The sequence below is a fragment of the Vulpes vulpes genome, chromosome 9 (genome assembly GCF_048418805.1).
Source record: "Vulpes vulpes isolate BD-2025 chromosome 9, VulVul3, whole genome shotgun sequence".
Classification (NCBI taxonomy): domain Eukaryota; kingdom Metazoa; phylum Chordata; class Mammalia; order Carnivora; family Canidae; genus Vulpes; species Vulpes vulpes.
This window is the reverse complement of record NC_132788.1, coordinates 58,828,710-58,842,437: the sequence shown is the minus strand read 5'-3', so window position 1 is coordinate 58,842,437 and position 13,728 is coordinate 58,828,710. Positions and strand designations below refer to the sequence as shown.

The 13,728-nt window shown below is 51.5% G+C and overlaps 1 protein-coding gene and 1 pseudogene across 1 annotated transcript; both read left to right on the top strand.

The window, feature by feature from the left end:
- The first annotated feature begins 979 nt into the window (after positions 1-979).
- Positions 980-1,932, top strand: LOC140594012 (rhodopsin pseudogene; annotated as a pseudogene).
- Positions 1,367-7,656, top strand: RHO (rhodopsin). The gene is made up of 4 exons (XM_026016915.2): positions 1,367-3,468; positions 4,747-4,912; positions 5,014-5,253; positions 6,133-7,656. The coding sequence occupies exons 1-4, from the start codon at positions 3,365-3,367 to the stop codon at positions 6,241-6,243; spliced, it is 621 nt and encodes a 206-aa protein (XP_025872700.2). The 5' UTR covers positions 1,367-3,364; the 3' UTR covers positions 6,244-7,656.
- Positions 7,657-13,728: the final 6,072 nt, after the last annotated feature.

Genomic DNA, 13,728 nt, shown 5'->3' with positions numbered 1-13,728 from the left:
CCTCACCCCCAAACAGGCCCCTGCCTCAGGCCCCTGCCAGCTCTTGTCTTCAGTCTCCCGTCTTTCCCACTTGGCAACCTAGCAATATACTCCTCTTCCTCAAACCCCACCTCCCCAGACACCTCCCTTTCATAGACAGTCTCCCCTGCCTTAGCTTCATGGAAGCCCCTCCCTGGACTTGGATCTGCTCTTCCCACGTCAGAGTCTTTCTCAGTCCATAACCTCCTCCTTTCTGGATCTTTGTATCCTCAATGGTCTGTACATAAATGTTTCATGAACGAGAGAGCGAGTGGATTCCAACTCAAATAACTAGTGAGTTCCTGGGCTATGCTGGGCTGTGTGTCTGGCATGAAGAGTGCTACAGCTGGCAGGATGAGGCCCCTGCCCTCACAGAGCTCATAATCTGGTGAGGTGGGCTGGGCTCAGAGCCTGGCAACTGGATGAGCCAGGAGGTGACTTGTGGGGAAGAAATTGGTAAAGGGCTGTGTGGGAAGTCAGGAGACTGAGAATAACCAGAGCCTCTACCCTTTGGGAGCTCGTTGTCCAGTGGGGAGACAAAGTCAGCTCACATGAGTGAGGGAGACATGGCATGGAGCCAGAGGTCCCAATGCCAGGCCAGACTGATCTGGGCAGAGATTCCTGGGGACCAGAAGAGTTGGGGGCGGGCCTTCTGCCCTTTCCCAGGGTCCCCAGCACCTCCCCTCTCTGGCCCCAGGCTTCTGTCTAGAGTCACCTTGGCCTCTCTTGGAAGCCAATTAGGCCCCTAGTTGCGGCAGTGGGGATTATTATGATTAATAACGCCCCCAATCTCCCGGGTGCTGATTCAGCCAGGAGCTTAGGGAGGGGAGGTCACTTTATAATGGCCTGGGGGGGGTCAGAGCCTGAAGTCGTCCTGCCGGAGCCCTGGGTGGCCAAGCTCAGGCCTCAGCAGCACTCTTAGGACTGAGCCGCCCACGGGGCAGCCGCCAGGACCGCAGCCATGAACGGGACGGAGGGCCCGAACTTCTACGTGCCCTTCTCCAACAAGACGGGTGTGGTGCGCAGCCCCTTCGAGTACCCACAGTACTACCTGGCTGAGCCATGGCAGTTCTCCATGCTGGCTGCCTACATGTTTCTGCTGATCGTGCTCGGCTTCCCCATCAACTTCCTCACGCTCTACGTCACAGTCCAGCACAAGAAGCTGCGTACACCTCTCAACTACATCCTGCTCAACCTGGCTGTGGCTGACCTCTTCATGGTCTTCGGTGGCTTCACCACCACCCTCTACACCTCTCTGCATGGTTACTTTGTCTTCGGGCCCACAGGATGCAATGTGGAGGGCTTCTTTGCCACACTGGGCGGTATGAGCTGGGGTCTCAGTGGTGGGATGTGGGGGGATACGGGAGCCAGGAGGAGTGGAGGGATCTGGAGAGACAGCCCGTACTTGGGGATGGTGTCTAAGAGGGCTGCTCCCCGCTATGTTCACCAGCAGTGTCCACTTGATCAACATACACTGTTAGTGATGATAAGCTAGGCTGTTTATTGAGGGCAGGCATTGGACACTGTCGCTCTCTTCCTTTACATCAAGGAATCTGAGCATGAGAGAAGTCAATGGCCTTGCTGGGGCCACACTGTGGTGGGGAGTTTCCACCCCACATCGCTGTGGCCCCTCGGGCCATGTTGTTTCCCTTGGAGCACCTGTGCTGGTCAGACCCATGCCGGGCACTGGGGATAGGGGTGGACAGGTTGGATCCCTGAGCTCAGGGCTCTCAGCCCAGGATGGCACACAGATGATCAGTTCTCCAGCGACTGGACTCTGCCTGTGTTGGGCAATGTGCTCAGTCTCTCCCCACTGGCATCCATCTGACCCTGCAGAGAAGGGTCTGTCTATATGTGGTACCCCTGTCTCACCCCTGTCTCGTGGCCTGAAGCTGGGTGATCTGTGTTCATTGAGGGTGACAAACACCCAGTGATGGCTGGAGATTCCCTGGGAATGGGGCTGAGACAGCGCCCTGGACATGTGAAGCAAAGAGAAGACAAGGCGACAGGGCAGTCCTTTGGCTGATGCTAGGCTCTGCAGCCACCCCAGGCTCTCTCCTGCTTGCCTGAGAGGCTGTGTGTCCCAGAGAAGGGGGGCCAGTCCTGGATCTGAGCCGGAAGACCCAGGCCCTGGTCACTGCCCTGCCACATCCCTGAATGTGTTTCTTCCCTTCTCCTGGCCTCACTTTCCTCAGCTGCTAAACAGGATCTATTGTCTCTCCAGCACCCTCATCACTTTTCCAAAGAAACTATTCGAAATCATCTCTTTTTTTTTCTTTTTAAAAGACTTTATTAATTTATTCATGAGAGACACAGAGAGAGGCAGAGGCAGAGGTAGAGGGAGAAGCAGGCTCCCTGTGGGGAGATGATGTGGGACTCGATCCAGGACCCGGGATCATGCCCTGAACTGAAGGCAGATGCTCAAGCACTGAGCCACCCAGGCGTCCCTCGAAAGCATCTTTCAAAGCTACAGATCACCACACAATGTAATGCCTTCCTATGGAAGGAGTTTCTTCAGAGGGGAAGAACTTCCCCACACAAAAAGGCTGGAAGACAGGGATGAGAGGGTACCATGTACAGGTGGGCACTTCCATGCAAGGTTGGCACCAGTTTACAATTATTATTTTGGAGTAATAATTTTTAGTGTTCACTTTGTCTCTCAGAAACATCCTGGTTCGGTTGATAGAGTCTATGGCCAACCTCCCCATTGAGTTTTGGGGTAATGTTTTAATACCCCCATTCTTTTTTTTTAAAGATTTTATTTATTTATTCATGAGAGACACAGAGGGAGAGAGGCAGAGACACAGGCAGAAGAAGCAGGCTCCATACAGGGAGCCCAATGTGGGACTCAATCCCCAGACCCTAGGATCACAACCTGAGTCAAAGGCAGATGCTCTACCGCTGAGCCACCCAGGCACCCCCAAATTTCCCCATTCTTTTCTGCTTCTTCCTCTGGACAAATGATTCCCTAGCTTCCTGGCTCTGAGATGCGGGACCCATAGACCCAGGTGGGAGAGGCCACTGCTTAAGAGGGAGGGAGGATGTCCAACTCCAACAGGCACTCTGCCTGTCACCCCGGTCTACTCTGCACATTCTCCTTCGCAGACTGGTTCTTCACCCCTCTTCCCAGAGTCCAAGCCATCTCCATCCCAAGTCCTGGCCCCAGCCCTGCCCCAGGCTGCCTTCCTGGCCGACCTCTCCCATCCAGGAGTGCTCCCTCCTTAGGCAGTGGGGTCCAGGTAGGTGGTGTGTTGACTGATTGGTCCCTGACTGCCTTGCAGGTGAAATTGCCCTGTGGTCTTTGGTGGTCCTGGCCATTGAGCGGTACGTGGTGGTGTGTAAGCCCATGAGCAACTTCCGTTTTGGGGAGAACCATGCCATCATGGGTGTCGCCTTCACCTGGGTCATGGCGCTGGCCTGTGCGGCACCCCCCCTCGCTGGCTGGTCCAGGTAATGGCACTGAGCAAAAGAGAAGGGTCCCCGGTGGGGGGGGGGGTTCTCTGTAGGGTCCCTCACCCAGGACTCAAACCTGGTGCTGTCTGGTTCTGGACATTGAGCTTATATGTCCCCTACCCTAAACGGCCACCCTGACAGCTCTCCCAAGGGAGGAGTTTAGGGCAAGGGAAGAGAGAATCAGACCCTAATGTTGCTATGGGGGCTGGTCCCATCTCCTGAGCCCCCATGTCAAGGAGAATCCAAGACGCCCCAACCCTTCACCTTGGCTGTGCCCCTAATCCTCAACTAAGCCAGGGCCAGATTCCAATCCTCTTTGCCCCATAGGCAGTTCCCTCTGACCTTGGGCCTCAGCACCCAGGGAGGGTGAGCCTGCCTAGTGCAGGTGGTGACATTGTAGCGGCTGGGCTGGGAACTAGGTCCTGTCCAGCCTCTAGTCCATCATTCCCAAATGGGGCTCAGATGGGAGATAGGAGGACAGTGGTTTGGGAAACTGGACTGGTGACCCTGTGGGTTCCTGGAGGCCTGGTGTCCCTCTGCTTCCAGGAAATCTCTCTTCCCCTCCCTCCTCTCTCAGCCTGCGAGGTCAATTTTTGTTCCGTTGAATCTGAGCCCACCCCCTCCAGACTCTTTCCCTATGTTTTCCAGTTCTGCCCAGTCCCATCCACACAGGCATAGCCAATGAACACCATTGTCATCATCCTCTGAAATCACTGAAACATCCTGACCTCTTGTTTCTAGGCAATGTGCAAAGATCCCTTAGTTACTCTGTGTGCCCATCTTTGGCTTAGAAAATACTTTTACCCTGTTAGTAAGAACTTGGTTTGTATGAACTGCCTCCGATACAGAATTTGGGAGCTTTTTCCTTCTCCCACCAACCTCTGCCCTGCAGAGCCTGAGGCCTAGTCTCTGGCCATTGGGAGCAGCATGTCTGGTGAGGAAACACAACGCAGGTCAGCAGCGTATAGGCTCTGCTAGGTGAGAGACTGGGCCATCTTGTGATACCACAGCCTCCATACAACCAAAGCACACTGTTTTCACAAAGGGCATTTGAATCTCTCATCTCCGTTGATTTAATCCTCACAGTCATGTAGCCAAGCAGATATTTTATCATACCCATTTTACAGAGAGGGAAAGCAGGCCCACAGCAAGACCAGCCACACAGCAGGTGTGTTGGCAGAGCCAGGGCTCTGATCGACTGCGGCCTGTTCCCAGATCCTTCACGCATGGGTCTCCCTTACACCCTCTCCTGTCTCACCCCCCTCTGGTGCTCAGGTACATCCCAGAGGGCATGCAGTGCTCATGTGGGATCGACTACTACACACTCAAGCCAGAAATCAACAATGAGTCCTTCGTCATCTACATGTTCGTGGTCCACTTCGCCATCCCCATGTTTGTCATATTCTTCTGCTATGGACAGCTCGTCTTCACAGTCAAGGAGGTATGATCCTTGTGCTGGGTGCTGGGGACACATGTGCTGGTTGGGTTGAGCCCAGCTCCTGTCCCAAAGGAGTCTGGATAGCAGGCCCTGTATCCTTGCAGGCAGCTGCCCAGCAGCAGGAATCGGCCACCACCCAGAAGGCTGAAAAGGAGGTCACCCGCATGGTCATCATCATGGTCATCGCTTTCCTGATCTGCTGGGTGCCCTATGCCAGTGTGGCATTCTACATCTTCACCCACCAGGGCTCCGACTTTGGCCCCATCTTCATGACCCTCCCGGCGTTCTTCGCCAAGTCCTCCTCCATCTACAACCCTGTCATCTATATCATGATGAACAAGCAGGTGCCTGCTGGTGGGACAGGCGGGTCCAGGGGCCCCAGGCTTCAGGCACTGACTGTGGAGGACAAGCCGTGTCCTCAGTCATTCCACCAGCAAAACCAGACAGGGAAACTGGCATCCCCCAGGGCATCAGTCATATGGGAAAAATGCAGATTCCTGCTGAATCAGAAGCTCACGGTAGGCCCAGGAATTTGCATTTCTAACAAGCCCTCCAGGTGTCTCTGAGACTGGCTCAAGGATGAGATGCGCCAGGCCAGATGGTTCTGGAGGCCCACTTTAAAAGTCAAATAGACTAAGTCCTAAGCCTGGGAATGGGATGCCATTCTCCACAAAGCCTGGGGATGGGTGCCAGTCTCCACAAAGCTGAACAAGGAGCTAAGTCTTAATCTGAGGGATGAAGGGATAAAGCAGTTCTTTAACATCAACCAGTGACTTCTCTGCAGAATACATGATCCAGTGGGGAAAACATGGTCTCTGGAGCTAGGCATATCGGGTTCAAATCTCAGTTCTTATTTTCTAGCTCTGTGACCCTTGGGCAAGTCACTTCCCTTCTCTGGCCTTCAGTGCCTTCATGCCTAGAGAGGGCAAAATCCCAAACTCTAGGGCTAAATAAGATACTTACAGACAGCCCTTGGCACACAGAGGGCATCACGGAATGTCAGCAGTAGCAACACCCCCTTGGGTTCGGTCCCTGGCATCTCTGGGGTGGGGCCACATGTGCTTTACTAAGTTACCTCCAGGGAGCCAGGCTTGAGAGGGCAGTGGAACCCTCTGAGTGCCAGAAGCAGGGAAGGGGTTGGAGGCAAATTTTGCCAACCACCCCAATTTGCTACACACACTTTCAGTGGACCCTGACCCTGACTCATGTCCCTTGCCTTCCAGTTCCGGAACTGCATGATCACCACCCTCTGCTGTGGCAAGAACCCACTGGGTGACGACGAGGCCTCTGCCAGCGCCTCCAAGACGGAGACCAGCCAGGTGGCACCGGCCTAAGCCCTGCCAAGGACTCTATGGCCGATTGTAGGAGTCTCCCATTCCCTACACCTACCCCCAGCCACAGCTGCCCCACAGGAGTCAGTCCTGTCGGAACCAGGTTACAGAGTTTCCCTGAGTTTGGAAAACAAACAAAAAAAGAATTAATGAGAGAAAGATGAGGCTCCCCACTCGGCAAGGATGCTCCATCTGGAGTCGAGTTCCCAGGGGCCAGTGGGATCTCTGCCCCTACTCCCCCCAACTCATCTCTCAGGAACACAAGAACTCTTGCTCTCTGGAAAAGTGTCCCAGCTTAGGGATAAGTGTCTAGCACAGAGTGGGGCACACAGTAGGTGCTTAATAAATGCTAGGTGGATGAGGGAAGGAATGAATGGAGGAATGAATGGAGGAATGAGTGGGCTGGGAGAGCATATCTATCCTCTGAAAACACCTTAGCAGCAGCAGCTCACCCTCAGCTGATGACCCTGAACAGTTGTTTCCCTCCCTGGAAACACTTTCTTTCCCTGAAAAATGGAAATCCCAAATCCCTGGCCCTGCCAACACATGGCTGCTGTGGAAGATCAAACAAGATTTTGTGTGTGTGTGTGTGTGTGTGTGTGTGCGCCAGTGTGTGTGCATGTGTGAGCACTTTGTAAATGGTAAAGAGCTGTACAGATTGTAGTTAACATTATGAATATCGATATAATTAATTAATATGATCATCTCCTCTTGATAGTGACCATTTTGAGATCGGGCAGAGCCCTGAGCATACAGCCTGAGCATAATTTTTAATATTAGCCAGGAGTCAAGGCCAGACCAGGACTGATGGCTGGGCAGTAGGGAGGGACAGTCAAGGGAACACAAAACGCAGTCATCAGGATTGAAAAAATGTCAGGGCACTGGAGTCTGGACCAAGGCCCAGCGTCTCACCTCTGGCATGGAGCTGCAGGCCCGGTGCTTCCCCTTCCCGATACAGCCTAGGGAGAAACAAGCCTTTCTTTCAGCTTCTGCAAACCACCCACTCTCCTGCCCGGCAGCTAGGCCACAGCAACTCTGGGCCAGCTTGGAGCTTCTAGAAGCCATATTCACCTGCCTACATTTAATGAAGAGCTGATTCCCCAGTGTCACCCTTGTCTCAAAGAGCTTAGAAACAAAAAGTAGGAAATTCAGATGGACTCACCTTCCCTGGGGATGTTCACAGGTCCCAGATTCCAGCTCCTTTGCTGGGTGAGCCCGTCTTAATAGCTCCACTCCATTCTCCATTCTGGAGAGTCCTTGGTGCAAAGCTGGCCAGAACTCTGGGCATCTGAATCGAGCTGCCTACATAACTGCCCCCCCTCCACATAACCAAAACACGAAGCTCTAGCTCTCCCTGGCTCAGCCTGGAGACTAAGCAAATTGGGGCATTAAAAGCTCAGCTCCTATACTTGGTGTTAAGGGTGGTGGTTTTTGTTGCTCTCAAGCTCTTCATCTGCAGGATGGACTGAAATTGGGCAGCATCCACCTGATCCTGACCCCCAGGATGCTGGGTTTGGGCAACCGGCAGAGCCCCCTGGGGGTGCGGGGTAGAGAGAGCAGACCTGGGCATGAGAAAAGTCCCAACTTTGGAGTCACAGAGACCCAGGTGGCCTGTGAAACTGCAAGCAAGTTGTCATCTCTCTGTGTCTCCTTATCTGCAAAAGGGGAATCTTACACTGAGCTTAAGAGGACTGCAAGCTTCATGTGGCCAGCCTACATCCTGGCGCACTGCAGCTGGTGGGAGACTTCTGACATTCCTGGGCCTCAGTCTGAAGGAGGCCTTACCGAGAGAACATCCTCTGCAAGGGAAACAAGGATGGAGATATAGGCCTAAGAGTTACCCTCAACCTCCAAGGTGGCAAAGGGTGGCTGGAGCCTGAGATGGAAGGTCCTCAGTGTCATGGTGGGGCTGGAGTGGGTAATAGCTGGGCTCTTTACTATGACCCCTCTTTACTCTGCCTCCCTAAGTGGATGTCAGTCAGGATTTCTTCAGCTACAAGTCGCAGGAACTCTGAACCAATAGGGCTGAATCAAAAGGAAGAAATTATTGGCTTCTGTAAACAAAAAGCTCAGGGCTTCAGGCACAGCTGGATGCAGGCACTCAGATGTTATCAGACTTCTGTATCTCCCCTTCCGGCTATGCTTTTCTCTGTGTTGGCTCCACACATAGGCTGACTATTCCCAAGAGGTGGCATGAAAGGGCTACCAGCAAGTCCTAGGCTCGGGAAGCAGCTCACAAAGTCAGCTGCTCTTTCCTCACAGTTCTGGCAAAGTTCCCTGGGTAGGTCTCTTATTGGCCAAGCTAGGGTCAGCTGGTCACCTCTAAACCCATCACCAGGCTAGAAGGGGGATTTGTCCTCTGATTGGCCAGCCAGGGTCAGCTGGTCACCCCCAAACCCATCACCAGGCTAGAAGGGGGATTCATCTTCTGATTGGCCAGCCAGGGTCAGCTGTTCACCCCAAAACCCATCACCAGGCTACAAGGGGGATTCATCCTCTGATTGGCCAGGGGTAGGTCACCTGATCATCCCCCAGCTTTAAATAAACCAAATGGTCTGAGTGAGGGTGGGGACTGGAAGGAGCCCAAAAAATACCTGGCTGCCAGAAGGAGGAGGGCGGGAGACAGGGTGGGCAGAGCTAACAGTGGCCCAGAGGGGCTGACCACGAAGTGGGTGATGTCTGGCTCCACCAGGCCTCCTTCCCACAGTGTGGATGCCAAGGAGAAGATTCCCATGGCTGATCCCCCAGGTCTCACTCTCCATGTCAAGGGTGTTGGGCAGGCGTGGCAGTGGAAGGGACAGTGGCCGGCAGCCCTGTGTCCTCACTGCCCCACCTCAGCCCACTTATTCTGAGAAACGATATGCTTGTTTCAGCCTCACATCCAGAGAAAAAAATTTATTCTCAAACCAGAAAAGTCTCTTTTATCCTGGTAGAGAGAAAATTCTCTTTCCCTTTTTAATTTATAATTGATGTGACAGCCACTTTGGGGGCACTTGCCATGTATAAAGGCAAAGAGCTGCCGACTTAGGTTAGGTTGGGTTGAGGGTGTGACCCACGTCATCTCCAGGCTCCAGGTAGCATCAGGTTTATGGAATGCCTGTTGTATACACTCATATCTGTCCACTCAACCCAGTCTAAGGAAGCAGACCCCAGGCCAGGGTGCGCAGAGGACTCAGAGATGGATAGGAGGGAGCAAGTCTCTGGTCTGTGACCTGGTCAGCCTCAAGGACACAGAGCTCTTACCTAGATCTTGCCTCTTGGAGGAGAGAGCGTTGAACCAACCCTCCCACTCCAGCACCACCAAGTCAGCAAAACCTGATGGCAGCTTACCCCATGCCCCCCAGCAGAGACATGCACTCCTGCCCCCCCCAGGGTGCTCCCAGAGAAGCAGTGGGTGCTCTTCCCAGCCATGCAACCTCAGACCATGTCCCCCAACCTGATTAGGTCTCAGGCCTCTCAGCTTTAAAAAGGAGACTCATCCCAGTTGGTAGAATTGTCTATAGAGACTGATGAGATTATTGCTATGAAAACTGCAGTGCACAGTAGGCACTCAATAAATGTGAGTTTCCTTCCCAGAATTGTGAACCAAGTTCAAAGGAGCAGCCCCTGGAGTGGTGGTCAAGAGATTAAAATAATGGAGAAGCCTCAGAAGAGGTGGAAGCAAGTGCTAACAGCCCCCAATACTCATTTCCTTTCCTTCTTTTAGTAATATCACTCCAAGTTCTAGCTGGGCTCCTAGCCACTCAGCACAGGACTGCATCTCCCCCGACTTCCCTTGCATCTGCAGTGGCAGGACATTAAGGTCTGGCCGAGGGGGTATAACCGGAAATGGTATGTGCAGTTCTGGGTTGCATGTTTCAGAGAATGGAGGCATCTTCCCCTTCTCTTGTTTCCTGTCTAATGGCTGGAGTGTGGTCATGATGACCAGAGCCACAACAGCTATCTTGTGTCCTGAGGGGGAATCTGTGGGCAGAGAACAACACAGCATCAAGCAAGAAGGAGCCTGGCTGGATCTCCCATGCTGCCTTCCCACCCTCCACAACTTACACTTGAAGAGTCTCATGAGAGAATGATTTCATGGGTTTTTTTTTTTTTTTGTTTCAACCACTGTTGTTTTGGAGTTATAAGCTGGTTTCTTCACTAACACGGAGGGTTTCTGGGTTCCAGCCCAGGTCCTCTCTGAACTTTAGCTTCTTCATGTATAAATAAAATAGTGAATATAAAACATGGACATAGAACGTGATGGCTATTACTATTTCTGCCCTGCCTTCTATGCATTTATTGACTAAAGTCACAAATGCCCTGATGCTACATGGGGCTAGCGTTACACAGAACAAACACCTTATTGCTGCTCCAAAAAGTAGAACTATAATCTTTAGACCTATGAGAAAGTTCACCTGGAGGAGACCCCCCACTCTACGTTTGATGATGGTAAAACAGTTGTCAGCAGGACTTAAATCCCCTACCGGTCTCAGTAGGAGTCACATAAGTGCACTGAGCAGCCCTTCTTCTCTCCAGCAGTCTGATCCTCACACTTATCATTTCCCTGTAAAAAGGCAATCCTCAAGAAGAATTTTTAGATCTGCAGCACATTTTAGAACTTCTTTCCTCCAAATGCAAAGCTCTATCCTGGCACAGCCCAGGAGCAGGGTTTCATATGAAGCTCGTGGGAATGTTTGTATCTCTGAGTCTTTCTCTATTTCTCAATTCTTGGAAATTCCCCACAATGTGATCAAAATTGCTGCCCCTGTTTGTGCCAGCACCATGTGCCTCTTTGCCTCATCTTGTCTCCTGCTCTAACATGGTTCCTGCAGATGGTTCTCAGGCCTTCTTCTGCTCGGCCAGGCTGGGCTCTGGCACTGGGGTTCCACAGCAGTGGGTGCTGAGTGCCTACTGTGTGCCAAGGCACTGTACTAGGCACCAGGAACAAGACAGACACAGCCCTGCCCACCCCTGGGGCCCTCCAAAACTCAGGGGCTAGTGTGGGAGAGCTGTAACTCAGGGTGTTAGAGGTCCTGAGGGCTGCTGGAACCAGTGGAGGGGGTCCTCACCTCCTAAGGGGTCGGTGGGGGGCTTTTCAGAGCTCTACTGGGTCCAAAAGGATGAATGGAAAACCATACAGAGAAGGTGAGTGAGGGTAAAGAAAGGCCTTGTAGGTAGACTCTATCAGTTAACTTATGCTGCATGACAAACAACCTGCAAACCTGATGGCTTATAACAACACATCATGTATTGTTGCTTGTGATTCTGTGGGTCAACAAAGTGGTTGGACTTCTGATTTGGACTCAGCTTGGTCAAACTCTGCTGGGCTCATGAAAACATCTGTGGTCAACTGGAGGTTTGACTGGTGGACCAGCTGTGGGCTGGGTGACAGGAGTGACCATGCTGTGGGCCTCTGAACATCCAGCAGGCTAGCCAGGGCTTGTTCACATGGAACTTCCACCATATTCTGTTGATCAAAGCAAGTCACAAGGAGTATGAGAGGAGCTGCAAAGTTACATGCAAATGGACATGGATATGGACAGGCAGGGGTGAGAAATTGGGGCTGTTTTTGCATCCATCTAACACACACATAAAAGAAACACAAAGGAGAAGGAGAGCCCAGCTGTTAGCATCTAGCCCATTCCAAGAGCCACAGTGGTTGACTGTGGGGTTCCAGGGAGAAAGGGGGTCCATAAGGCGGATTCAAGAGGTCAAGCTTCCACATACAGGCAGTGGGGAGCTATGAAGGGTGCTAGGCGGGGGAGTGATATCTGATTTCACTTTAGAACACTTTGATGGCCACCACCTCCCTCAATCCAGACATCTGGTCATGGAGAGTCCCCTGGAAAAATCCCCAAAATAAAGAGACTACCAGGAGAAGAATGCAGATCTGTTTGAACCTGTCCCCTCCAAATCCTACATCCTCCTCAGAGGTAAGCACTGCTATTACCTTGGTGTGAATCCTTTCAGACCTTCTTCTGTGCCTTCACTTATACACAAACACATGTGCGTACACCCACACATACGCACACTCACACATGCATTCTCTCTTCTCAGAAGGGGAGGAGCAGAGATCCCTGGGTGGCTCAGTGGTTTAGCGCCTGCCTTCGGCCCAGGGCGTGATCCTGGAGTCCTGGGATCGGGTCCCACATCAGGCTCCTTCCATGGAGCCTGCTTCTCCCTCTGCCTGTGCCTCTGGCTCTCTCTCTCTCTGTGTCTGTCATAAATAAATAAAATCTTTAAAAAAAAAAAAAAAGAAGGGGGGCAGCATATTCCATAGACACATTCTGGGTTCATTCATTTTCATTTTGAAAATTAATTATTTACTTAAACTAGACTCCACACCCAGTATGAGGCTTGAACTCATGACCCCAAGAGCAAGCGCCGCATGCTCCACTGACTGAGCCAGCCAGGTGCCGCTCTGGTTCACTCATTTTCACTGCTGTATACTATGCCACCATGTGACTAGACCACAGTTTATTTGTCCACTTTTCTCCTGGTGGGTATTTAGGTTGTTTAGAATTTTTGGTGGGATTGCAGTGAGCATCCTTGTCTATCAGTGTAAGAGTTTCGCTCATATTTATCCCCAGAGTGCTATGGGTGCGATGTGGCACGAATCTGTCTTTAGTTCTATTAGATGTCACTGCACTGCTTTCTAGAGTGGCTTCCAGCTTACTCTCCCAGCAGCTATGTGTTTCTTCACGCACTAGACACCCAGCATCGGTAGATATCTAAATATCTGTCATTCTACCAGGTGTGAAGTACCACCTCCTGTTTGGTTTAATTCACCTCACACTTCAAATGGCTGCACACTATTCTGCACGAAGCAGTAGTTCAGCCAAGCCTTGAGGGATTCATTTGGAAGTTAGTTCTCTCTTTTTTTTCTTTTCCAGATAATGCATCAATTGTTTCTTTTCTGACTAATGCACTCCTAGGGCAGAGAAGTAAAGTTGCTGAGTTCAAGGAAATACCTTTTCAAAGCAGGCTGCACCCCAATTTACCTCCCTGGGGGAAGCCCTGAGGGCCGGGCTCCCTGCATCCCTGCCTACACTGCTTTCAATTTTAGTTAATTTGATGGGAAAATAGTATCTTATCACTGTTTCAGTGTGAATTTTCCTGAACGCTAAGGAGGTTGAGAATATTTTCTTGTGTTTTCAGCCTTCCTGGTGAATTATCTATTCATATCCTTTGTCCTTTTTACTAATTTATGGAGATTTTTGCTAGGTAAGCTTACTTAAAAATTGCTCATTCAAGTTGCCTGGGTGGCTCGGTCAGTTAAGCATCTGCCTTCAGCTCAGGTCATGATCCCAGGGTCCTGGGATGGAGCCCCACATCAGGGGAGTCTGCTTTTCCCTCTCTCTCTGCCTCTCCTCCCTGTTCGTGTGTGTTCTTGCTGTCTCTCTCAAAAAAAAATAAATAAATAAAATAGTTTTTTAAAAAGTAAAAATTGCTCATTCATCCCTTCAAACTTTTTTCTTATAAAGCAAAACAAAAGAAGGTCGGTCA